The sequence below is a fragment of the Pseudopodoces humilis genome, chromosome 26 (assembly GCF_049639895.1).
Source record: "Pseudopodoces humilis isolate 2021_Gansu_Grassland_sample_001 chromosome 26, ASM4963989v1, whole genome shotgun sequence".
Taxonomy (NCBI): Eukaryota; Metazoa; Chordata; class Aves; order Passeriformes; family Paridae; genus Pseudopodoces; species Pseudopodoces humilis.
Window position 1 is genome coordinate 3,266,538 of NC_142225.1, and position 26,067 is coordinate 3,292,604.

General features: G+C 49.7%; 1 protein-coding gene across 2 annotated transcripts; it reads right to left on the reverse strand.

Annotated features, from left to right (window-relative positions):
* Positions 1-197: 197 nt before the first annotated feature.
* Positions 198-26,062, reverse strand: BLTP3A (bridge-like lipid transfer protein family member 3A). 2 transcript variants are annotated; one of them, XM_088067095.1, is made up of 22 exons: positions 25,933-26,036; positions 25,214-25,474; positions 14,650-14,812; positions 13,849-13,887; positions 13,310-13,401; positions 12,935-13,124; positions 12,637-12,777; positions 11,931-12,101; positions 11,231-11,408; positions 10,808-10,894; positions 10,513-10,677; positions 9,905-10,047; positions 8,271-8,412; positions 7,616-7,809; positions 5,823-7,363; positions 5,417-5,613; positions 4,805-4,956; positions 4,568-4,715; positions 3,364-3,635; positions 2,919-3,027; positions 2,489-2,604; positions 198-2,071 (listed from the first exon to the last, which is right to left on the reverse strand). In XM_088067095.1, the coding sequence occupies exons 5-22, from the start codon at positions 13,375-13,377 to the stop codon at positions 1,946-1,948; spliced, it is 4,140 nt and encodes a 1,379-aa protein (XP_087923221.1). In that variant the 5' UTR covers positions 13,378-13,401; positions 13,849-13,887; positions 14,650-14,812; positions 25,214-25,474; positions 25,933-26,036; the 3' UTR covers positions 198-1,945. The 2 variants fall into 2 exon arrangements, with proteins under 2 accessions (XP_087923221.1, XP_014113648.2); XM_014258173.2 differs by lacking the exon at positions 25,214-25,474 and having other exon boundaries at positions 25,933-26,062.
* Between the last annotated feature and the right edge of the window lie 5 nt (positions 26,063-26,067).

Genomic DNA, 26,067 nt, shown 5'->3' on the forward strand with positions numbered 1-26,067 from the left:
AAGGTGCTCCCAGAGCTGCTCCCAGCCTGGGGCAGGGCTGGTTCCCTGGGAACATGTGCTGGGAGCTGGGACATCTGCAGTCATGGCTCAACTGTGCTTCCAAATTCAGTGCTCCAAATTCAGGAGCTGCCCTTAAAACAGCAGCATTGGGAAGGGGGGGGGGAGGGAAAAGCAAGAAAAGAGGCCCAAGCATGGAAGGAGGTTAATGAGTTTAATTTTGCTCGTGGTTCACAGAACCAATAAATGTATCAGTGGAAACAAACTGCAGCAAAGTTGCAATACTGCCTAAAATTCAAATTCAAGTTCAGACTTGCGCATCTCCTCTGTCCCCTTCCAGGGGCCCTGGGAGTTTCTCCTGACCCCGACTGTGAGAGGTGCTGAGGTCACGTGCTCTCCCACAGCACCTGTGCTGGGCAGGACTCCCTGGGCTCTCCCTGGAACAGAGGAAGAATCCTTCAATAAGAGGCTCCACAAAGTAAACTTTGATATTTACAATCTGTGGGGATCCAAGAGGTTTTGTCCTCCCATGTGTGTGGATTTTGGGTTACAGTCCTTTTTTCTGATTCTTCAGAGCAAAGGAAATGCTTGAATTCTTCAACAAAACCCACTGACTGAAGTTGCTGGAGCAAGGAATTTGCTGTAAACAACTTGGCCCCAGCTGTGCTCTGCCTGCACACATGGGAGGAGCTGTGGGACCCTGCAGGTGGGCAGCAGGGCTGGGCAAACCCTTGGCACACCCTTCCCATACTCACACAAAATGATAGGAAAATTTTAAAAAGCAGAAGAGAGAAACCTTCCATTTTCAAGCAATTAATGAAAAAAAAGCAGGAATACTGTGGCATTCCACCTCAGGCAAGAAGTTCTCGGAGCTCTTGCTCCCCACAGGGAGAGGGAGCTGCACAAAGGTTTGGTGAAACAAAATCCAACTTCTGCTTGCAGGCTCTGGGCAGTTCTCAGCAATGCTCACACAGAGCTGCTCCACACGGCTGTGTTCCACTGTTTTCCTTTTGGGATCAGGGCTGGCAGGTGGTTCTGGTGCCCCTCAGCCCTGCTGAAAGATACCACCCAGTGCTAAAAACCCCACAGCTCCTTCCTCAGCAGCTACGGCTGCTCCCCCTCCCCACTGGGGAACTCAGGCACACAAAGAACTGAGGACAGGGTGCATCCCAAAAATCACCCAGGTCATCTCCTGAGACTGAACCAACCTCCCTCACCCTGTTCTTTGATAGTAAACTTGGAATTTAAACAGTGCCTTGTAAGGAATTAATGCCTGCTTCAATAAAGCTGAACACTGGGATTAAGTGGGAATAAACTAAGTCTTATACACTGCATCCATTTCTACACAAGGAATTATTGGTGGAAAAGGGAATCTGAAGAAATTTCCATACTATCTTGACCCTCTTGTGGGATAGTGAGCTGTGTGCCCTCATTCCATAGTGGGAAGTCCCATCTCTGTTTCCAGGTGACGGCAGCCCTGCTCTCCCAGGAGAGCCCTGACCCTTCTGCCACCCCTGTCCTGTCACTGCCCAGGTGCTGAAGCGATCAACCTGCTCCTGCCGTGGCCCCTGGTGAGCACAGCTGGGCAAGAACACAACAAGGAAGGGTAAAAGAAGCAGAAACCCCAACATGGACCATCTCCAGATGTCACCATAAAAGCTGGAGGCTGAAAGCCACCCACAGATGAGGAGACATGGGGTGTCCCCCAACATCTGATCTGGTGTTTGTGGGCTGACCATGCCCTGGCTCAGTGTAGCACTCCCAGGCCAGAAGAGAGCAAACTCCTCCTCATTCTTCAGATTTGTCTCAGCCAGGCCCCCTCCCTCCCTCTCCCCAGTCCTCTGCAGTCACAGCTGCTTTAAGTCCTGGAGCTGGACCCGTTTGGCAGCGAAATGACCAAACCTGCCCTGCTGGTGCTGGTCCCCTGTCCCCGGCAGTGCCGGCGCTGTCAGAGCTGGAACAGGGGGTTGTACTTCCTGATCTCCTGAAGAAGGCGAGCCTTGTCCATGTTGGCTTCTGCCAGGGCCAGTTTCATGGTCTGGAGCTCCCTTTGCAACTCTGGCACTTGCTTGAGCTGCAAGAGACAGGCACAGAGCAAGGCAGAAGTCTTCAAGGTTCACAGTAAGCTGCTCCACAGAAAACCAAAGCAGGAGCTTTTGGGATGAATTACACAGTGATACACAACCACACCGACAGAACTCTTTTTGGGAACCTCTCAAGTCCTGTTTTTGTAACTGGAACTGGACACAGTGGGGAAGATGGAGACAATCAGAAAACAATCCCTAACCAGATTCTGAAAGAAAACAAGTGAGTTCAGGCTGGGCAAGGTGCTCTCACTCCTCAAAACACTCATAGGAGGAGGCCCAGGCTGCTCCTCGGGGTACTCCCTTCCTGCAGCTCCCCACACCTGCCCAGGACTGCAAACACATGAAGGCAAGAGAGAATTTCCAGCTCTCTGTTGTCCAGATAGCAACAGGCAGCAGTGACTCACCTGCAGCCCATGTGCTCCTCCTGTTGGGGCTGGTGAAACAGACTCTGATGGGGCCTTCTGCTCCTCAGGGACTGACACAGGTTTTTCCTGTTTCACTGAGTCCTTCCCCTGGGAAGCTGGAAAGCAACAGAACCCGCTCAGGTGTGGACATTCATACAACAGAGCTCTCAGAACAAAAAAGTAACTTTGATTCATTTCTTTCCTCCTTTTTTTTCCCCCCCTCTTTTTATACAGGGAAATAAAATTCTCTTTCCCCTTTTAAAATAGAGAAACTAAAAGGTAATAATGGGTCCAGTATGTGTATGCTTAAGGAAACATCAGACACGAATTCTCACACCAGAGAGAGGCAGGGACTGCTCCCACAGCAGGAAACACACACAAGGATTGATCCCTCCTCAGAGCCCATCCTTCCCAGCAGCAAGTTACTGACCTGTGAGATAGAAGATGCCGTCATCCCTGCGCCTCACCACGACGTGATCCATTGCCAAGGTGATTGGGACAGGGCCAGGGGAGGTGGGGTACACTGGGGGGCTGTCATCCTGGAGAAACATGAAGCACAGAAGGGATGAGCAGCTGTGACAGCTCTTGAAAGGACTTCCCTTGCCTGCAGCATCCTCAGGAGCAGCATTCCTGACCAGCAGCACCACCAGACTCACGGGGGTGAGTCCACTCTAGGGAAAGGCCTGGCTTTATGAACAGGGCGTACAGGTACGCACTTCCCTTGTGTTCCTCATTCATCCCTAGGGTAGCTTTCAGAAGCAAAACCAAACAGTCTCAGGAAAAGAGAAGCTCTACAGAGGCCCCCAGCAATCCCACAGCATTCCTTCCCAAGTGGAATCCTGTGAGTGAGCTCTGCCCTGGGGGGAATCTCTCACCTTCAACGTGATTTTGGCATCCACCACCTCTATCTCCATGGGGATCACCTCTGGGATGATTTCATCCTCGAGGAAGGGTCCCAGGCTGGTGAGGCAGGACATGCAGAGCTCTGTGGAGCGGCTGTGGAGCAGCACCCGGAGGAAGCCGTTGCGCTCAGCCAGTGGCGAGTGAGCAGCCGCGCATGGACCCGACTCCAGGCGTAGGCACACCTCGGGATGGGGCTGCCTGGGCTCAGGGCTCGCAGGCTTCTCCACACCTGGATCTCCTAGAGCTGGGGCAGAGAGATCTCGCTGCACAATAGGACACCAGTGATCAGATATCAGTTCAGAAGGCGCATCATGGAAAACCCGTTTCAGTCCAAAAGCAGCCGAGTGACCTTGGTCTGACATCATCCCTCACATGACAGAAATCCAAATTTCAAAGGACTAAGAGCCCACACCACTGAACTGGCACTGGAGCTGGACCATTTAAGGTCCCAGGCACATCCCTCTCTCACCACACTTTAAAACTTGCCCCTGTTTTGCATGTGCAGGACCTGGCCAATGCCTCATTCACTTTCCAGAGCTGCCCCAACTCTGCCCCCCAGAACTGTCCCAGCTGTCCTCCACAGTGTCCCAGCTCTGCCTCCACAGCTAACCCAGTGTCCTGGTTCACTCTCCAGAGCTGACCAGTCTTTCCTCATCCCTTTGCTTCACCATGGCCACTGGCAGGACTGGGAAAGGCAGGATCAGCAGCCTGGAAACTACTCACACTTTCACTTCAGCTTTGGGGTTGGAGCTACTTTTAGTTTTGTTTGGGTTACATTTTATGGGGCGTTGGGGGGATAGTTGATTGCTTTTAGGTTTGGCTTGGTTTTTTGTTTTTTCTTTTAATTCAAATTTAGAGGAAGTACTGTAGACCAAAAGTATTTTTCTCAGAGCAGGAATAACTTCATGGTTTCCCTGGATTGTTTTATTCACTCTTTTCATGCATCCTAGCAGCAATTTAAAAAATCCCAGTCAATGATTACTAGGCACCACAGAGCCTGACTGTGTAGGCACTTGGGAAACATCTTTCAAATGCCAGATCTGAATCCTCACACATGAGTTGTTAGGGTGTAACCACCCTAAACACTGAGGCCCCAGTTAATGGAATATTCCCTGAGGGAGGCTGGTATAAAAGCCACTTCTAACAGTGCAGCTGAGTCCCAGAGCAGCATCTTACCCACGTAGCCACGCAGGAACTGCCACATGCCAACGTTGTTCAGCTGCTCTGGAACCATGTTCATCACTTGTAAAGCCACAGACAAATCATCTCCTTGTACTTCTATTGCACAGTTCACATCATTCATCTTCAGCATGAGAACAGACACCTGGAACAGCCACCAAGAGCTCACTGGTTACAGCAAACACCTCGCTTCCAGAGCCCCTCAGGGACAGAATCCCAGTGCCAGGTACTGACCAGCTGCAGACTGGGGTCTTCACTCTGGGACGTGGAGCTGTTCACCTCAGGTGACACTCCACCCTCGTCCTCTGCCACCAGGCTGCTTCTGCTGCCCGTGTCATTGTGGGCCTGGGGAAGCTGCCCTGAAGAAAGAGGGTCCAGGCTGGGTTCTGAAATGGAAGCAACAATTCAATTCCATTTCTTTTTCTGGAAGTCCTGATATCTGCACCTGCCTGAGTCCAGCCTCTCTGAAGGTACCATCCTCTGGAGAGCTCTCTCCAGCTCCTCAGATGAGTTTAAGCATCACAGAGTTGAAGTGAAAGATGTCCAGAGTGCCCAAAATCCAACCAGCCCTCCTAAATGCTCTGGGCAAGGTGCCCTCACTAGCACATCACAGCCCCTACAGCCCTCAGGACACCACTGGGATGTGCAGGGTCACCCCACATTGATTTACCCTCCTCTCAAAGAAAAGGCACCTTCAAAAGCAGAAAGAGCCACTGTGAGGCAACTCCTTAAGACCTTCAAAGACAAGGAGCAGCAAAAGTGATTCCATAGGAACACAGCATGGATGAGTTGTCTGTGGCACAAAGTTATCACCCCTGTGAGATGAGAAAAAGCCAAGGGCTTTACCAGAGTCTGTGAGCATCACGAAGCCATCACTGCCATCACTGTCCACGGACAGCCCATCCTCAGGGCCACTCCCATCCACGGATGTGGTGTCAAAGGAATGCTGGGATGAGGTCCTTTTCATGGAGAAGAAACGCATCCGGCTGCTGCCTGCCCCGCCTGGGGTCACTGCTCCTTCCTCTGCTTTGGGCACAGAATCCCTACAGAAAAACCCAACAAAAGCCAGTGATAAAGGCAGGCAGCTGAGCCTGCAGATTGGGTTGGTCTCTGACCATTTGCAAGTCAGATTTCAGTACCCTCAGAACAGCCCCAAGAGATGAACACTTAACCCATCTCCAATCTAAACAAAATGGAAAGAAAGCTGGCCTCTGTCTTCCCCTCCTGCAGCCCAGGAGCCTGGCCTGCTCACCTGGCTGGGGGCAGTGACAGCATCCTCTGCATGGTGGAGGTCATCTTGTCCCGGCTCAGGCTCAGGGCGTCCTTGGTGAGGGACATGGCCTCCTTGGTGAGGTCCATGGTCACGTGCAGAGCTTCCTTTGTGGCGTCCTTGGTGATGTGCAGTGCACTGGAGAGCTCCACCTCGATGTTCCGCAGTGGGATGAGCTCTGCCTGGCCATTGAGGGCGGTGCCTCCTCTGCCCGAGGGCTGCGTGTCCGAGGCTGGGCTGGAAGGGAGAGCAGGGGGGCTCTGAGGGTGGCTGCTGGTCTCTGTTGGTCCTTCTGCAGCCAGGGCTTCCACAGCTTCGTGCGCTTCCTCTATCAGGCCTTTCTGCTCTGCGCCCTTACCGCGGGGAGCTGTGCTCAGGGCTCCGTCGCTGGCGGATCTCGGGAGCCTCTCCTGCAGGACACTGGCACCCATATCCTGCATCCCGCTGTCCTCTGGGAGCTCTGAAGTGCTGCCTAAGCCCTTCTCCGAACTGCTCTCTGATTTCAGCTCCTTCTCCTCAGCTACCAGCCCCTCCTTGCTGTCTGAGGGCGAGAGCTCGGACTCGATCAGGCTGGTTGTATCTGAATCCAGGGATCTGGGTTCCATGACACACCCTGGAGCAGGGGTCATGAGCAGGGCCACCTCAGCACTGTGGAACGTAACTCCCACACAAGCAGACATGGGATCTAAAGGAGACCCAGTAATTTCCTGGGTATCTTGGGCCAGCTGCTCCTGTAGTGTTTGCAGAACTTCCTTCATCCTGAGCAGCACCAAGTACTGGTAGTGGTTGAGGCGAACTTTGACATGGACAGAGGAGGACACGAGCACATGGATATCAGCAGAGGCTTCCAGCTCCTTACTGTCTACTCCATCATCAACTTCGCAGTCAGATTCTCCCAAGACATCCATTGTGTCTGGAGCCTTATAGATATTCTTCAGATCCTGGTCAGTCTTTGATCTTTGACAAACACTGTGTTCTCTGGAGAGGCTGATGTTCTTGGAGTGGTTGCTAAAACTGGCAGAAGGCTTGATTTTCACCTCAGAGGTGGCCAGTTCCTGTCGTTTAGATATCTGAGCCTGCCTCCACCTCTTGGGCAGGCAGGCCCATATGGAAAGGGGAAAAGGGTCAACAAAGCTAAGGGCTCTGCCCTTGGAGCTTTCGGCTCCCTCAAAGCCCAGGGAGAGCTCACTGAAATTCAGAGACCACAGATCCTCAGAGGCAGAGGTTTTGTGAGGCAGCTGGGGAAAGCCTGGGTGCCTCAGTGGTCTGTCATCCACCTGGTAGGCGTGGCGCAGGAACAGGGTGTGCAGGAGGCTGAACCTATCCTGCGCCCGCGGGAACTTGGCATAGCTGGAGTGGAAGAACTCTGACCCTGTGAATTTATGGAAGAGGCTCTGGAGGTCCTGGCAGCTGCAGGAAGGAGCGTGGCGGGTGTTGGTGGCTGTCACCTCTGACATGCAAACACACAGGGCCTGCGGCCGGTCCCGGTGCTCTGTGACTTTCTTATCCACAGGGATGCTGACCTGCAGGGGGAAGAGAGACACGACAAGGGACGAGGTGAGGAAGGAATAGCAGAGGTTTATTCTGGATGAGAACTCCAGCACCAGCTCTACTGCCCACAGACCAAACAAAGCCAACACAAGTGGCAGACAGAGCAAAGTCAGAGGAAGGCAGCAGGTTTGTCTCCTCGTTATGGACTCCAGCTATGTCCTGGTCTCATGTTCCTTTCACAGAGAGAACACTGAAGACTGGGAAAGGAAGGAAAAGAATGGTACCTTCAGCCTGAAGCCATCCAGCCGGACATCCACGTGCTCATCCCGCTTGCCTGAGTCCTCCAGCTTGTAGGTGGCTTTGAACTGCTCCAGGCTGCGACACAGATCCAGGCAGAAGAGGTTTATCCAGAGCACACTCGGTGTGTCCAGGGTGAGCATCAGGCCGTTCAGCTGCATGTACAGGTTTGGGCATGGAACTAGAAGGAAACAGATTAATGATAGCAGGAAAGGCCACTTGGGCACTCTGCAGCTCAGTCAGTGCAGTCACTGACAGCACCAATGCAGGGCTTCATCACCCCTGGGAGACACATCTCGGAAGGGGAGCAGCTGTGCTGCACCCAGAGGAATGAGGTGACCCATTGGGACAGCACCCAGAGCACCCCATGGCCCTGCTCCAGGGCTCTCAGTAAGGCTGAGCCCCAGGAACTGGGCAAACAGCAGCTGCTGCAACTCCTTCCTGCAAGCACAGCTCTGTTTCCACATTGTGCACAAACTCCATCCCACCTTCCCAAAGGCAAAAAAAAAAAAAAATTGGGATGGCAAACATCAGAAAACTAAACAACAATGGGCAGAGAATATCTAAGAGGGTTAACACATCTAGACCATTGATGACTCTTTAAGAAACTTGTGAAAGAAGGTGCTAACCTTGATGTATTACCTGGAAAGTCCTGATTGTCTGGGAAGTAATATTCTGTGAATTCAATATGGATTGCAGAGACCTGATCAGGGAGTTTGAAGATTTTTCTACTACAGGAAAGCAAGGTGGAGGGTTTCTTACTTTGCTGCCCAGCTGTAGAGACCTGAAAACAGAATGAAATGCAGTTGTGCAGAACTCAGACTTGGCAAACCCGAGTGTCCCAGTGACCCCACAGTTGCCTGTATTCAATCTGCCTCATTTGCACATCAAACATACACTGCTTTCAAGCAAAAATGTAATTTTCTTCTACCTGCTGATATTGCCAACTCCTCTCCTTTGAGGGAATTTAGTTCTTTGTGACTCCTGTCACTGCTAGTAAGAGCTGTGACCAGCAGAATTAGGTGACATGAGCAAACAGAACAGAAATCTGTTACAGCTGTCTGCAATATCAGCTCGTTGGCAAGACCATCATAGTATCTGCTGCTGCAAAGAGCAAAAGCAGCTCTTGGATGGACACAGGACACATGGATGCAGGGCCTGATCCAGGGCAGAAAGCCTGAGGTGAGACTTCTCTGTCAAAAATCCACATCCTCACTAACTTCTCAAAGGCATGAAATATTTTACACTGGGCCTGCCTAATGCTTGGTGTATGCTTAGACAGGAACAGAGGGCAGAACCTGTGGTTATACAGCTCCCTGTTGTTGGAGTCTGGAATACAGAGTGTGTGCCCTTGTTTCTGATACTTAGTTATAAGATCCAGAAAAACACTGAATTTCATATAATATGAAATTCATGAAAACAAATGTTAAAGTTAGATAGAAAAAGCTAAAAGTGTAAGTGTGTAGATTAGAAAGTTTTTTTAAATCACTGGGTGAAAAAGTTAGTTTAGAGAACAGGAGACAAGATGGAGGATTTTAGGGTGTCGTCCCTTGTCCCTTCTTCTTTCTTCTTCATGTTCTTCTCCTAGGGGTTTTTGGGTAATAGTGATTGGATAGAAAATGCCACAGTGCATCATAGAGGTGAAGGGTCATTGGGTCATTAAGAAAAATAATATACGTGTCTATTGTTAATTGGGTAAAAATAGGTATAAAGATAAAAGAACTGCGTATTTCGGGGCCATTCTGTGCATCAGACACGACGTGTGCCACAAGGCCTTGTTTGTACCATCAGAAGAAAGAAAAGTACCAGATTGCAAAGATTAACCCTGTGTAGCCAGCCTGGAGAGACCTGTTAAGTTTTGTGATGACCTGTTAATAAACATGAGAAACAAGATTCTAACGAGCTCAGGAGTTTTCTTCGAATCGTAAGAACTGAGATAAGCAGGGCTCCCCATGAGGGAGGATCCCAAAAGAATTCAGTCCAAAGGAGGCTGAGAAATCCAAGAATAAAAAGAAAAATACAGAAGAGATGCAGCAGAAACAGAGAAAAAGAAAAAGGATTTTTTAGAGAAAAGTTACACCTCTGAACATGAAAACTATCAGCAGTTCACTCTTGGGTTAAAAGTTTTACAGGCAACATCATAACAGCATTTAGGTTCTCTGGGCAGTGTTTTGGATGTTGCAGGATTTGCATGATTCTTCCAGTCATATCTTGAATCATATAATTTCATTTTTAGAAGTGCCATTACCATCTGCAGACAGTGCTGAGGTTCCTACCTGGTGCACATCCAGGTCATCCACCCGCACTACCAGGCAGCTGGAGCGCAGCCGGTGCCAAGGTGGGTGCCGGAGCCGTGGGAGACTCGTGGGAGGAGCCCGGCCCTTCTCTGGGGGGCTCTTCTGGGGACTCTGGGGAGGGTCTGTGGGGACAGAAAGGCAGAACCAGCAGGGTTTTAGTCACCTTCTTTGCACCATCAGTACCGACACCTCTGTGCTTACTGAGCAGAACTAACAGCCCCAAAATCAGAAACGAATGAACACAGCTGGGCAGGAGAAACATTCAGGACTTTTGAAGGAAGAACACTGTGAAAGGTGAGTCTGTTCTGTGGCCAGAGAACACCTTCCTAAGGCAGGTCTTAAGTATGTAATTTCATCCTTGTATCTTATAAGAAACTCAACAATAATCCTCTGCAGCCTGTCTATCCTTGGTGCAGTGCTCTCCCAGACACTTTCCTTTGCCATTATATTTATGATTTTTAGAGTGCTATGCATTCCTGCACCAACAAACCAGCCTGCTCAGCTGGGGACAGGCAACTGAAGATTTTGCTGGATGAAGCAATATTGGTACCACCTCCTGCTTCACTGGTTTTATCAAATACCATTACCTGGTTTCCTTTTGAAAGGGGAAAGTGGAGCCCTGGCAAACACAAGGTCTGCTTCTTCATAAAGCTTCTCCATCTTGCTTTGAAATTCACTGACCAACTTCTTTGCCCACTGTCCCCGAGTCTCCATTGCTTCACTGTACCTCACCCAATGCTTGCAGGCATCTCCTGCAGAAAAGCAAACATCTCAGCTTTAAAAATGTGGTTTCTTTCTTCCAGTCCAGCCTGCAATCACAGAACAGTTCTTCAAACTCCTTTTTATCCCCCTCCTCAGGTTGTGAGGTCACAGGCTCCCTACCTGCCCTGTGGAAAGGATAATAATCAAAAGCCATCCTCCTGAAGGTCAACTGGATGGCACCACCCAGCATCCCGTGCTTCAAAGCACCTGTGAAGAACAGAGCAGAGGAAAGCATGGTCAGTTCTGCAATCCCAGCCCTGATCCAGGAGAATTCAGAACCGCATTGCTCTGATTGCCACCACTGATTAACTGACACCACAGCCAGGATTAAGGTACCATCTTTAGGAATATGCACCAAAATCTTGCCCTAGGCAAGGAAAAGGACACCTCAATTCAACTGCTCAACGGTTTATATGGTAAGAACCAGGCCTGGAAACTCAAATCCCAAACTGCAAAGCCCCAGTACTTCCCAAGCCTCTTCCAGACAGAAAATCACTGCCTTGGCTGTTGTTTTATCTCTGCTGCTGTTTTTCCTCTCCTGACCTGACTCCCGGGCATGGCTGTCGTCGCAGATGTGCAGGTCCAGGCGGGAGATGAGCAGGTGGTAGGAGGACTCCTTCATGTCGTGCTTGTCGAAGTACTGCCCGATGCTGCTGGCATTGGGGCTGGCTCCAAAGGGCTGAGCCCAGGACTGCTGGGCACTGGGAGCAGGGGGGGTGATCTGTGGCAGAGGAACAAGCTCAGAGAGAACTCGGAGAGAAGGAAAACACAGAGGTTATAATGTAATTAATCAACTCATGCGAATCTTCCAGCCTGTAAGGCATTGGTTTATAGGACTGAATTGGGATTCCCAGCATCTGGAGCCTTTCCTATGCTCTCATAAGCAAAACCCTTTGTCTGCGGCTCCACCAGCTGCATGCACTTCTCTTGGAAGACGTTTTAAGATTCCTTAGCAAAAAGGGCGAAATATTCCCCATTCCTCCTGTGCAACCTCACTGCATTCCACGTGCATCCCTGCTTCCCTGGAGCTTCCAGCTCCAGCAGAAATCTCCTCTTCCCTCATCCTTGACCTGGAAAATGTATTTTATTGGCAATGAATCCCACTCATTTGGTCACCTCACTACCCCAGAGCAGCCCTGACCTGACGAGTTTCCATCAAGGAAAATGCCGTGAATATGGGCCAGATGCCACACAAACAGAAACTGTCGTCTTCCCTGATAGACCAATATCCAAACTCATTCACCTGTACAGACTCTGGTGCCAGGCTTTTCCTCTGCTGAGCAGATTTCTCCATGGCTTCACTCAGAGACTCAGCATATTTCATCATTGCTTTCAGCTGAGAGTCTGTCAGCACCCAGAGCAGGTCATCCAGCAGAAGCATCAGCTTGGAGGCCACCACGTTGCAATCTTTGGTCTGAAACGGCAAGGAAGGAGTTAGGGACTTCAAAAGTTTCCTCCACATAGTCTTCATAAAACACAGAAGCAGAAAGAAGGGAGGCTGCTGTGAAACTCCTCTGAGAGATGTTATCTGGTGCACATCCACAGCACCTCCTCTCACATGGAAAGTAGTCACAACCACCTCCTCTGTAGGAGACAAATTGCTCACTGTTTAATTTTTTTTTTTTTTAAAATCATCACATTTCCACTGACAGCTAAAAATCAGACTGCCAGCTTTCAACTCCCAGTAAGGAGATGACAGCTCTCCTCGGGATGTTTGAACGGATTGAAAAGCTCATTCCATCCACAAGATCCTCCCCTGGGAAAGAAACTGCTTTGACATTTGGTAAGAACACAGCTGTCTCTGACAGAAAACATGGAGAGATACATCAGTTTAGGCTCAACATTTCGGAAGGGAGAGAAGGGTTGTTGAGGACTGTGGGAGGAAATATGCATCATCTCTGCACCAGGCAATGAGACCACATCCTGCAAAGCATGGAGGAAACTCTCACCCTTCTCTTGAGAGAGATCTGGATCCTCCCCTGGTTGGTGATGAGTCTCAGAGGAGTAGTGATAGGATCCTGGTCACCATTGTCTGTGGCGTCTGCCTCTATCCGCAGGGTCTGCCAGGTGAGCTCCTTGAACGTCAGAACCTGCCCAGGAGGAGCAAAACAGGAAAATCCTGAGATTTTCACAACTTCAAGGCTTAAAAGAAAAGACCCAAAACACTCAGAAGACATGAAATGAAACAAGGAAAAATCATTCATCATACTTTTCTTCTGTGATCCCAGAACAAAACCAAGGCCCCACCTCTCCCCTCTGCGGGTCTGTGATGCGGGTGAGGCGCAGGTCACTCTGCTGCCAGTTGGGGTTGACACTGTAGCCCTGGAGCTGCCACAGCTCAAAAGAAGCGTGAAAGGCCTTGGAGTGAATCTTGATGGTGATGGAATTAACAACAATAAACATCCCCTCCACGACCTTCTCAGCAAAGCCATATTCACTGCAAAGAGAAGATCCCCCCATGTCACAAGAGGCCTGGCAGAGGTAAGGCTCACACAGAGAGGTTTATAAGCAACACCAAAGGCACTTAAACCCAAGAGCAGGCAGGCCAGTGGTGAATCAAGGAGAACAGCCCCCACACCCCAGCAGGATGTCAGGGAGAAGCTGCAGGGCTCGAGGTCTGACCTCTGTCCAGCAGCAAGAGCGATGGGGGACTGTCCATTGGGCGGCCGAGGCTCCTCACACGTCCTCATCTCCACCTCCACTTTGTCCAGGTACTGCAGAGACACAACATGGGAGCCATGAACACCACACCGAGCCTCAAGCCCAGCCCACCAGCCCTAGGGTGAGATTCCAGGGCAGGGACAACCAATTCTGGAGTCTCAACGCTCCAGGAGTCTCATGTGTTAAAGCTCTCACACCATCAGTGCCAGTGGGTAACCTAAAACCCTGGTAGAGGGGAAAACAAACATAAAACAGGCACAGGCTTGCCCTGGACTTCCCTGAGAGCTCATCTGCCTCCATCCTGCAGTGAAATGAGGGACACATGGGAGGGCATTCATGACTAAGGGCCTGGATTCAGGTCCAAAGAAAATTTGAGCACTTGATGGTTTCCCTCTCCAGAATTTTTCTCAAGTAGAAGAGATTTAAAAGAGTGAGGAAGAAAAGAAGAAGGAAGGAACAAGGAAGAAAGGAAGGAAAGAAGACAAGAGAGGCAACATTACCAGGCAGATTGGGTGTGTTTTCAGCTTCGTCCACTGGATCTGAAACAATAAAGCTGAGGTTATCAGAGTGATCTTTGCATTGGAAAGTTTCAGAAATTGCAGGAAACCTTCTCAGCCCTAACTTTGAACCCCGTTTGTCTGAAAAGGTCTGCAATGTCTCACTGTCTCCGGGTCAAACAGAGACACAGACAAGGGAAACGAAATTCCAGACACCAGATCTACAAACCCAGCTGAGCTTTTGGATCTTATATATCACCAGGAGTGACAGATATTCTGCAGGTCAAATTCTGCTATGGGGAGCATTCCTGGCCTTTAAGAGTTTACAACTAACTGCTGCTGTTACTGGAAGTCACACAACTCTTTTGAAGACTGCGCACAAACCAAAAAGCTCCATTTTATTTTCATACAGCAACGTTCACTCTGCAGTTCTTGTAGGAGGGAGAACAAATGTTTGTTACTAAACTGAGCAGATCTGACTCTAAAAACAGAGCACATCAGATGAGTAAGACAGGCTCATTTTTACTGTCACTTGGCAGAGTAGAATCATATTTCTTTTATAGAAAGTCTCTTTGATGTCCTTAAAACTTTTGAGTTCATGTAATGCAACAGTGGTTAGTACCATGTGCAATTAAACAACCTGGCAGCTTATAACAACTAAAAAAACCACAATTTTTTGCTCTAAAAGACACAAGGAAGAAGAATTTGTAAGCGTTCAGCGTGCAAAGTGCAAGCCCATGCACAATCTCAGCAATTCTGCCTGTAAATGGGTAACTTCATCCATTGAAAGTTGCCTCTGCTCACCCTGATGGAGGCCTTGTTGCAGTAGACCCGGGTGATGGCGAGCCAGGTGGGCAGCTCCAGCACATTCTGCAGCACCTCCTCATCCAGCTCCAGGTTGGTCAGCTGCCCCTGACCTTTCAGTGTACTCAGGTTGATTTTGTCTGGAGAAAGATTCTTGGTAAACCTATAAGGGAAGAAAGAGGAAACTTGAAAACAGCCCCCAGCAAAGCTGCTGAGACTGCAGGAGCATTTCAGAGCTATTTTAATACTGGAGTTTGTTTGCTGTTTTGTTAAACCCTTTCTGACATTTTTAAACCCAAGGCAATTTGGTCGCTTTGGAAAAAAAAAACATCAGAGATGTTTTGACATTTAGAGGATTTTTTTTTTTGTTTTAAACTAAATTCAGGTTTGAGAAACTGAAAATTTCCTTCTAAAGCTCTGGATCCCAGAAACCAGCAAAACTGCTCTAGGACAAAACCTAAGAAAACCAAAGCCAAACTCCAACAGCTCAGCAGTTTTACTCCCCTCAGAATTGCCATGTCAGCGGGGGAAAGTTTAATTCTCTAGATCCTTTTCACTCAGGAAAGCAAAAGATAATTAATGAATTACTTTTGTGGCTGTCTCTTTTTAACACCACCATTGCAGCCCAGCTTGCTCTCTGGCCAGCAGGGCCAAACAGCAACTACCCTCCCAGAGACTGCCCCAGCTCCTTCCCCTGTTTTCTCTGCTTGAAATTCCTCCTCCCCAGGGTGGCCAGTGTTTCACCTCCCCTGTGTGCAGCCCTTCATATCCCTCACGTGCCCGAGGTTTCAGTGTTGTGGATGAAATGCTTGCAGCAGGACTGCTCAAGAGCCTCTGACTGCATTAAAACCAGAGTGGGCCCAGAGGAGCCAGAGGAGCCAGTTCAGAGGGCAGCAGATCACAGAGGCTGTACAAGTGTTAGGAACACTTCTCCATGTCAGAGAACCCCTCTGTGGCAGCAGAACCCCTCCTGTCTCCATCAAACCTCACTCCTGTGCAGGAGCTGCCACCACAGGAGCAGGGGGCTGCACTCCAATGTACCAGATTCAAACGTGAAGAGTTCCTGCCAGACAATTTTCCCACCACTGAATCCAGGGCTTACTTCACGCATTCCTCCATGCCAATGCTAATTCTCATTCTGTACAGTGGTCCAGAAAGCAGGATAGAAAGAAAGCTCCTATTGTCGTCATAAGCAGGAGCAGGCTCCCAGTCACATGCTGCCCTGCTCGCTCTGCCCCTGCACCCAGAGTGTGGGGACTGCTCTGGGATGGGCATGAGGGGATTCTGGAACAGCCACAGCTCAAGGACGAGAGGAGGAACCAGAGCCACACTGCCAGGATGCAGCTGCTGCAGCCGCTGTAGGAACTCAGGGTGTAGCACAAACCTGGCTGAGGCACTGGAGCAGCAGCTGAGCCATCAGCCCAGGGCTTCCAGGGGTAAAAGGGCCTTTCCAAATCAAACATTTTGTTGGAAGAGAAAGTCTGACAGATGTGTTGAGATGCTGGTGTCAAGCCTGTGCTACGGATGTAGCACTGCTGGAAGGGGAGGGCAGCGCACAGCTGTGAGTTTGCCACTGCTGCTCTTCCCCTGCAGACAGCTCCTGTGCCCTACTGTCCCCTCCCTGCCCTGAGCCCAGGGGACACGCTCACAGCTCAGACCAAGTTTACAACACCTGCCAGGCTGCACATTCCCTTCAAATTCGTCACTCCCTTTAACCAAAGGCTTCTTGTTTGAACATGCCCAGGGAGGTGGCTGAGGTTAACCTGGCTTCTCAGCATCCATACCAAGAAACTGAAAATTCCAGACTGTGCTCCAACAGCTGCTCCACTGGCAGGAAGCACTGAGAATCCATATGATTTGGGCCTGGAGTCCTGCTCTGAGCACCCACAAACCCAGACATGGCTGAAAATTAGAGCAAACACCTCCAAAGGCAATCCAGGAGCACCCTTGTGTTGTGTCAGAGAACCAGTTCTGCTGAAAGCTGATGTCACCATGTCTACTTGGTATTGGATACTAAGAATGAAACAAACACAACATGGACAGGTAGGTAATACCCAGCGCTTAAGCTCAAAAGCTGGCATGGGCAGTGATCAGCTCCCACTGGCTGAGCTTTCTCACACCTGCACTGAAGGATCATCCCTGTGCTGGGAGCCTCATCCCAGGATAAGAGTGCTCAGAGGAGAAGCTGCTTTCAGCTGGTAATGCAGAGGAAAAGCGTCACCTATAATTCTATATCAAGGCTCTAAAGGGGGGGAATGATGCTTAAGCTTTTTATATATTTTTCATATATTTGTAGCTTTGTAGATTGCTAATGCATGGCTGTAGCTCCAGTACTTTTCCTACTCTTTCCCCCTAGATTTTAGAACAATATGCTGACCTTCTAACCACATTCCTGAAATATTGTTTATTCTTATTCCAAGGAGGAGACCTACAATAAGGCATAGCTAGAAATGGGGCAGAGAAGCCCTTGGACCAACTCCAAGGGTCTGACCTAGGGGTGGGTGACCGTGGCAACTGAATCTCCTACTGATAGGAGATTCTCTTACTTCCTACCTTTAGATATCCTAATTAATTAATGTTATAAAATTGTAGAAATTCAATTCGGGTGCTCCCATCACCACTGGGACACCTGGAAGCTTCCAAACAAAGGCCTGGTATCAAAAATACCAGCACACCATGGAAGAAGTAAAGCTGTGAAACACGACACAGTGTAGAGTGAAGTATGAAACTGATCTAGCCAAACCAAGCAACTCTTTATCACCATCTCCTGGGGAAGGCTGCAGAGATCCTGCTGAGCAGGTACCAAACTCACCTCCAGTGATACCAGACTCCATCTAAGAATCCTTTCATGGGGCATTCCAGATGCGCCAAAGTGTGCCATTCCACCCCCAAAGCATCATAGGGACCCCACCTATGATGGCACAACAGAAACTGGAGGTTTTGGAAAAAAATAAATCTCAAATGGAAAGAGATTCTTACTTTTAAACCACAGCCCAAATTTCTCAGGATATGTTGCCCATTGTCAAACCCTGCTTTCAGCTGCTGCCCTGTACGGGAATGCCAGATCTCCCACTGGAATAAACACCACACTTGAGTCACTTCACCACCCACATATCAGACAGGGCACAGGAGGCCCCAGGTGAGAGTTCCTGAGAACACAGAGTTCACAGGTGCCAGGTCTCTGCTGTTGCCTGCAAGGAGCTGCTTTGGTCAGTGCTAGGAGAGGAAAAGCAGTGAGAGCAGAACGTGTCAGATGCTTTCTGGCAGGCTCTCTCCATTCACACTCACCCACAGCAATGTCCTTGGCAGCACGGCTGTTGGCTTAGGGAAAACTGAATTAAAATGGTAGCTATTGGGAAAACTAACACCAGAGGATATTTGCCCTTTTTTTTTTTTTTTTGGCAGCTCTATCAGAAGTCAAGCAGAGCTGAGGCAGTAAACTCACAGGGCAGCACTCTTTTTGAGCCTGCTGGGATTACTCTGACAAAAGTCAACCCTGAAAATCTATTTGCTCAATCATCAGCTTGAATATATATCAAAACATGATGTCACTACTGAAAACAACTGCCCAATTCCTCAGCCTGCATATCCAGAGGCCACAAATACACTGACTGCAAGAGAAATTTAGGTAAATCTGACTGCTGGCCCAAAGCCAGGCTAGAATCATAAATAAATTTATGTTCACATTTTTAACTGTCTCACCACACTGTCTCCAACTGAGCAAATGCATGGACAGATAATGTCAGAAGACATCTGAAATCATAGAACTTCTCCTCAGACCACTGTCTCATTACCCTGCTGCCACATGGATCAGGAACCTTCTTCTCAAACACTCAGCTTCTACCTCAGCCTCCTCCCTGCAGTCCTGCAGCCATCACTGGCTGTTGTACACAGCCCCAGCTCCACAAGAGCATTTCTATTAATACCTTTGTCACTATGGCTATTATATGGGGGAGCTAATTAGCTGTACACCAGTGACCTTGATTTTGCTTAATGACAAGCAAAATCTCTTGGCAGAAGGAAGTGCATGGCCTGTGACACCAGCCACAGCTGCAGGGAGCAGCTGGAAAGTCTCTCCAAACATAGGTAAGGCAAACAGGAGGAACTGATCAGCTCAGTGGAAAACCAGCCCAGGAACCACTGGAGTTTTTGCCTCCACAAGGGTCACAGCAAGAAAACAGATCAGGATTTTCTGCTTTGATTTGGAATACAAATATGTTACTTAAGCAACTCTGACAGGAATTGGACATGAGCAAAAAAAACCCTAACAACCATATTCTGACCAACGCAGATTTGCTCCTTCCCAAAAATCTTTTAAAGTCTTGCTTGGTCTGGTTTTGGACAGGGCTTTTAGTGGGATTTCCATCTTCCTTAGGAAGATCTTTTACAATCCAAAAATCTCTGTGACGTGACATTTCACCTCAAATTAAACCTCTTATCTTAGAAGCTAAAGAGTATGTTTACTAGAACAAAAGGTTCATGACTGCTAAAAGGAAAGGTCAGTGACTTTCCAAATCAGGGCTGCTCTCAATGAAGGCAGCAGCAGAAGTTTTAAGTGCAGCACACATGACTGAGGATGAACTTAAAAATAATTTTGAAGGAAATAAAACTGGGCAAGTAATCAAAACTTCTGTAAAAAGGGAAAAAATAGCTGCCTTGAAAATGCACAGGAAGAACTAAAAGCTTTTTCAGGAAGAAAAGCCATGTTACCTCCTCGAACTTTCTGTGTTAGCAGGGACCACTCTGTCTGAGAGTGGGCACAGAGCTGCTCTGCAGAGTTGTACAGGAGGAAGAGAAACTCGCTGAATTAGCAGAGGATGGGACTAATAATTGCACAGTATGAGATGGAGTTGGTATCACACCCTCTTAGCACAAAGCCATTTAGAGTTTAAGGGAATCCGATCTACACCAAACTGCCCAATTGTCAAGAAGACAAAGCACCTTTATAATTTATATTTATAATCATCTCATTTATAATTTCTAATCATCTCATCAACTGTGTACAGCTCTGTGTACCCCAGATACCCTGGGAGGCAGGAACACCTTCCCAAGTGGACAATCAGCCTGAGAAATTCACCCTGCTTGGGTTACAGGTCAAACAGTTTCCATGTAAGGAGGTACCAGCCCGTCCCACGCTCCTTATCAGGGTGGATTTAGGCACATCTGGTGTCCTTTTACACACATGCCACTGTTGGTGGCTTTCCATTATCAGCTTTCTGTTTTTTCAGGCTTCAACTGCAGTGAATGAAAGGCTGGGCCTCTCAGCCACCCAAAGCCAAACACAAAACATCCTGAGAAGTAATCAGTTGTCTTGGCTCTGTGTTACCTCCTGCAACACAACAAAGCTAAAGGAAGGCTTAGGAATTCAATTCCAAGTTAAAATCAGCATTTCCAAGGAGATCAGGCACGAGACCGAATCATTACACAGAGCAGAATTCCAGCTCACTCCTCCCAGAAGGCTGCAGCCTCCCTTGGCACCAAGGGCACTTTCCTTCCTCAACAAATATTTCTCTAGAGCGTTCTGAATGCTGAGAGGCTCCTTGCTTCACACCCATCAGCACTTCACTGGGTACTGGGAGCCCTGGAAAGCAAACCAGGAACTCATCTGAGAGGAGAAGAGGCCCAGTCTCTGCCAGGGGCTGAACTCCACCTTCGCTGAGGAGCTGCTTTGCTATTTCCTCGCCTGGACACTCAGTGAAGTTTAAATGCCAGCTGCCCCACACTCTCAACAAATTCGGAATGCAAACCCTCAAAACTTGCCAGGGAATTTCCCAAATCCTCAAGCAAATAACAGATGAAAGAAAGCAGGAAAGAAACCTAATAAATACAAGCACTAGTCCAAAGCTCTACTTATTTGTCCTGCAATCATTTTCGTTTCCAGTGTGCAGAAATAAGCAGGTTATTACCTAATTCTGACTCAACTGAGCAGCTGCAGGGGAGGCAAGGGCTCAGGGAGTCCAGGAGAAATAAAAAGAGCCCCTTTAACAGCCCCCTTCCATCAGTGAGGCTGAAAGGCTCAGGAGAGGTTCCACAGGGTCAGCACAGGGCTTTGCAAGCCCAGAGCTGCAGTGAAGGAGCTCTGGCCACACTTTCCTCCTGAGCTACTCAAGGGTAATTTACCTCTGCTGCAACAAGAGTCTATTTAGCATTCCAGAAACGGCACATACGCGTCTGGAGCTGAGGAGAAGTGGTTGGAAACACTTTGCACCCAGCAGCTTCATAAAACTGATCACTTGGTTCTCCCAGCAAAGTGCAGCACAGCAACCATGACTTTACAAGGGAAGACTTTAGACTCTGTGAAGGGAAAATGCCACGTCCTGTCTGTGCCCATTCCTTTTCCCCACCCTGTCTTGAACAAAGAGGCAGATGTGCACAAGTTTACCCATAATAGCTTGGGGTTCTGCCTTGCCATCAATAATTCCTCTACATTAGAATTTTTAAGAGTAAAAGAAGCCATCAAAATGTACTGGGAAAACAAGATATTTCCAAACTAAAACACTGAGTAAAAAGGGTTTACATCCAGCCTTACATGCTTTGCTGGGCACAGCATGTAAGAACTTAGAGACAAGCTCATGACCAGGGGTTTGGTGCTGGAACCTGAGAGAGCTCCTTCCTCATAAACTGCCTCATAAAGTCCTGCCACAAACTGCTTCATGCTCTGGATCCACCCTGGGTGCTGGGGCACCAAAGGAACCATTACCTGGCTGAACAGCACATGCTGAACTGCGGGAGCAGGACGCTGTGCAGATGGAAAAGTAACGGTTCTTATCAGCTTTTAACAGCTGGCAGCTCTGTGGTTTCATGTACTTCCCATTGCTGCAACAGCTATTTTAGGCAAATTATCATCTTAGAGATCATCACAGAAATTTCCCTGATCACCGAAGGAGGATATTAAAGCAGCTAAAGCCAAAACTGAAAAGCTGGTCAGAGGTTTTGCTGCCTAAATCACTTGAGATTCTGTAGCTTCCTCAGGCCATTCCCAGATGCAATTTCTTTGGTTTCCTCCTTACCCACCATGCTCACTAAATTGCTTCCAGGTAATTTATAATCAAGATCAGGAAACTGGGAGAAGCCTGGAGGGTTGGTAGCAAGCAAATCTCTCTTATTGGTGGTAGCTTTTCCTGACTCGAGGGTGTCCCACAGCCCTCACGAGCTGCATGTGCCATCCTGTGACTGCAGCAAGGGCACAGCTGCAGCACAGTGCTCGAGCACGCAGCGATGCTGCAAAACACTTCAGGGCAAGGGAGAGGCAAACAGAGCAGGAATTCAGGGTCTGTTCTCTTACAGCAGTTCCCAGACTGCAGCATTTGGGCAAGAAATCTAAGCTGAGGGGTAAAAGTGCTCTTTAAACTACGAGAATTCCCCACATTCATGTGCTGGGCAAAGGCAGAGCTGTTGACATGGCCTGACTTGCCTGGTGAAAGCCACAGAGCCCACTCTAATGATTCCTGAATGGCACAGAACAAATCCCATCTTCTAGGTGGAAGAACTGCTCTGTCTCACCTGCCCACCTTTTCTGAGGAGAGGGATGGGTCCCTTTGAAATAGCATATCTCATTTCTGCCATCCTGACCCCAGGGAGTCTCTCACACCCTGGCAGGATGACGACAGCTGCAAAGGCCTTTCTCTGCCCCGCTTCAACCTCAGTGAGTGCCAGTCTCTGATGGTGGGGATGGACAGGGAGGAGTCCCAGTCCTAAACAAGGACTCCCAGACAGCTCCACGGCCAACTGCAGAACAGGCAGGACTCACACACAGTGCAGTGCTGGGTCTGGGAGCCAGCTCTCAGCTCTTTGTGCTGACTGACACAGAAGCAGCACAACCATACAGAAGGGGTAATGCCAAAGGCATCTTCAGGGCTAGGAAGGTTCCGAGATGCTCACATCCAAGTTAGGAAACAACAGCCCCCAGGAGCTCAGCACAGCACATGCTTCCACACCCACACATCCCTGCTGCCAACCGGGTCTAAGACAAACCAAAGCCACACCATGAGCCTGCCTGGTCACTTCACTTACCCATCAACTGCAAATGAGAGAGGGCAGGAGTCTTACACCTTACTTGGGAAAAAAGGGATGCGAGGTCTAACCCTTGGACTGGAGAAGCACTCCTCCATTCCTCCTCCACTGAGGTGCAGCACCATTTCTGAGGAGCCACACGATGCTGTTTCTCCTTGCTGAGTACCTGAGCTGCCCTGATAAGCACCTCAGTGTTACACCTTGCACATGCTGCTCCCCTGCTTTGTTCTCTACCAGTATTTTTAATTGTTTCTAAAGCCTATCTCACTTACCTGAAAAGGTGGCTCCATCCTATGCTGAGGACAGTTTCCAAGTCCACAACCTGCTATCCACTCATTTCTGTGCTGCACATCTGTTACACGTCTGCCTGCACCAGTGATATACGCTCTGCACTCTCCTCTGCAAACAGCTCTCGTTTTCCACACAGGTTTTCCTCTCTGGTAACACATCTGCTGTTGTTAACTCCTCTCTCATTTCTCCTCTGCTCCCTTTCCACCCTACTTCCACAAAGTTACTCTTCAGCTGCAGTTCTCTGGGGTCCCTGTCAGAGTGAGACACATTTGTGGTCTCCTTCCCCTGTGTTCAGACCTACCCCCAAACCCCAGTACAGCTCCTCTGCTGACACCAGCTTTTCTTTCTTCCCAGCAGGACTGCACGTTGCATTTCCTCTGGAAGCCATGTCCTGTGTGCCTGTTACTCCACAGGCTCACAAGCTTCAACACATGTCCCAAAAGAAAACGTCACAAAGCAGCTGTTATAGGCAGCAGGGGATAAACCTCTCCAACAAAATTAAATAAAAGCCATTTTGGCAAGGATTTCCACTGCAGTGCTGAGAATTCAAAATCCCAAAGTAGAACATGAACTTGAGGCAGTTGGGCTTGTGGATGAACAGGGCCTTTGTCACATCCTGAGAACTTGGATCTGCTGCAGCTACACCAACAGTGGTTAAAACAAAATGACAAGAAGCAGCTACTTTCAAATAAGGCCAGGAAGAGGTAAAGGCAGCTCACTGATTTTATTTTAAAGCATTAGATGTGATTCCATGAACAATTACAGGCTGGGAAACACAACCATGCTCAGAGCCAGCAGCCAATGCCCAGGCAGCTCTGAGGGAGCCCCTGATGTTGGGTTCCAAACGCTCCCCAGCACTGCAGCCCTGTGCCCGCCCGCAAGCAGCAAGAACTGAAACCACCTCATCTGTTTGCTTTTCCAAGCTAAATATAGGACAAAGGAGTGAAAGGCACAGATGGTGAAAGCTCCGCAAGTTTTTAGGTTCTCCTGCTCTAGGAGTTTAAGCTGCTGAAGCACAACACAAGGCTGAGCCTTCTCAAATACCTTCACAACTGGGCAAAGCCCAGCTGTACCGATCCCTGCCATGACCACCACAGCCACACACACATGATGTGGGATCATAGGAACAGTCAGGTGAAACACCCCATTCATGTTTCCCTGGTCCAGCTGCCTCTCCTGACCATTTTCTTACAAATTTCCACATAGAAGAGGGACAAAACCACACCCCCGTGCAGAAAGGACTCCGAGTGGAGACACAACAAAAAGAACAAGGAATTATTTCATATGCAAATGTGAGCAGAAAATAAAGGCAGATTAATGATTCAGTAGCAGAATTCTTCCAGGCAAACGAGTGTGGCTGAAAGAAAACCCAAAGGGAGGGTGAAGATGAGGTATTTGGAGGGAACAAAACTGGAACAAAAAAACTTAATCTTTTTTATACACCATTAAACTGGGTTCAAACTGCATTTCTGCAAAGATCCACAATCCTTGTGCAAGTGAGGGGCAGGATCAGAGTAATCACCCAAACAACAAAGTCCAGCTAGTAGGAAAACAGGCAGAGATGCTGAATGTTTTGAGACTCCTTGCTCTCCTTGGAACCGCCCAAAGGATACACAGATGAACACTAAGAACTGGCCTGATCTGAGGGAAAAAGGGGCACTTTGGGTAAGAATATGCTGCAGCAGTGGTAAGGAGAGACTGAAATGCAAAATTAAGCAAAAGCACCGGCAAAACTGTATTTATGTAAAGAAAGAGAAAGAAAAACACCCACAGGAGCAGCACTCAGGATAAAGCCCAGTTTCACCCTCTGTCAAGAAGTGCTCTCAACCACCTCTCCACGCTATACAATACTTCAGTGCCTCCTTACCAGGAGGCTGTGCTGACCACAACACACCTTTGTGAGGTGAATGAGACAGAAATCTCAGAAGCTTGAGATGTCAGGCCTCGCAGAAGTCCATTTAAACCAACACCCAGAGCAGCTCCAGTAGCAGCTCCATCACTCCTCCTTCGGGACAGTGCCGAGAGCTGGAGCACGGAGCAATTGGTGACTCTAAGACAGGTCCTGCACTGCCCACTCAGGGTGTGTGGGGATGGGCACTCCCAGGATCCACCTCAGAGGGCTAGCATTCGTGCATCACAGCAGTACTGACCCCACGCAGCCCTCACAGGTCGCTTCAGGCCCCTCACTCTGAGCGTGTCCAGCAGCAGGGACGGTCAGGAGCTGCTCAGAAAGCACAGAGGACAAGCGCTGTGCCCTCACCTGCACCCTCACAGGCACGGCACTTCCTCTTCACGCTCCCCTGATCCCGCAGCGATGCAGAGCGAGGTCGTGCCCGCAGCCATGAGGTAACACAGACAGCTCTTTTGTCGCCGTGAAGGGAAACTGAGGCACCGCTATGCGCTCAAGGCCCGCCCCGAGCAGCGGCAGAGCCGCGGCCGCAGCTGCATTTTCCGGCAGAGCCTCACGCAGGGACCATCCGCTTTTCCTCAACGCCCCTCGCAGCGCCTTGGATGAACTTCACTGAAAATGTCGGAATACAACGCCAACACCCCCTAGAGTCGGTGCCACCCCGGGGCTGTTCGTGTTCCCCTCTCGCCTCCCGAACTTCCACTGCCGCTGCCCGCGGCCCAGAGCCAGCAAGGCCGGGCCGCGCCGGGCGCCGGCACCGGGCACCGGCCGGGCTCGCAGGGCTCCGACCCTGGGGACGGGGCAGGGCCAACTCCGGGCACGCTGGGCCCACTGCCCTCGGACACCAGAGTCCCCACGGTCCTCGGACACCCCCTGACCTTCAGATACTTCCCCGGCCCGGCGGCTCCCCAGCCCCAACAGTCCCTCAGCCCCCCCGGGCCAGGCAGTTCCCCACCAGCGCTGCCCAAACCCCCAGGCCCGGGCCCTCGTCCCCCGCAGCCCCCCGGGAGGAGGACGAGGACGACGAAGAGGATGAGGAGGAAAAGGAGGAAGAGGAGCGGGAGCCTCACCGGGAGAGGTGCTTCAGGATCTGCTTCTTGATGATGCCCGCCATGCCGGGCCGGCGGGTCAGGCCCGCGGGCGGCGGGACCCCATCGCGGACCGCCCGCTCCGCACCGCCCGCCCCCGACCGGCCCCCTCCCGCA

Excerpts from the sequence above, each read along its gene's own strand:
- BLTP3A (XM_014258173.2), bottom strand. The coding sequence starts at position 25,976 with ATGGCGGGCATCATCAAGAAGCAGATCCTGAAGCACCTCTCCCG. Across the intron at positions 13,402-13,848 it reads AAACACACCCAATCTGCCTG|TACCTGGACAAAGTGGAGGT; the intron begins GTAATGTTGCCT and ends GTGTCTCTGCAG. Across the intron at positions 2,605-2,918 it reads CGGCATCTTCTATCTCACAG|CTTCCCAGGGGAAGGACTCA; the intron begins GTCAGTAACTTG and ends GTTGCTTTCCAG.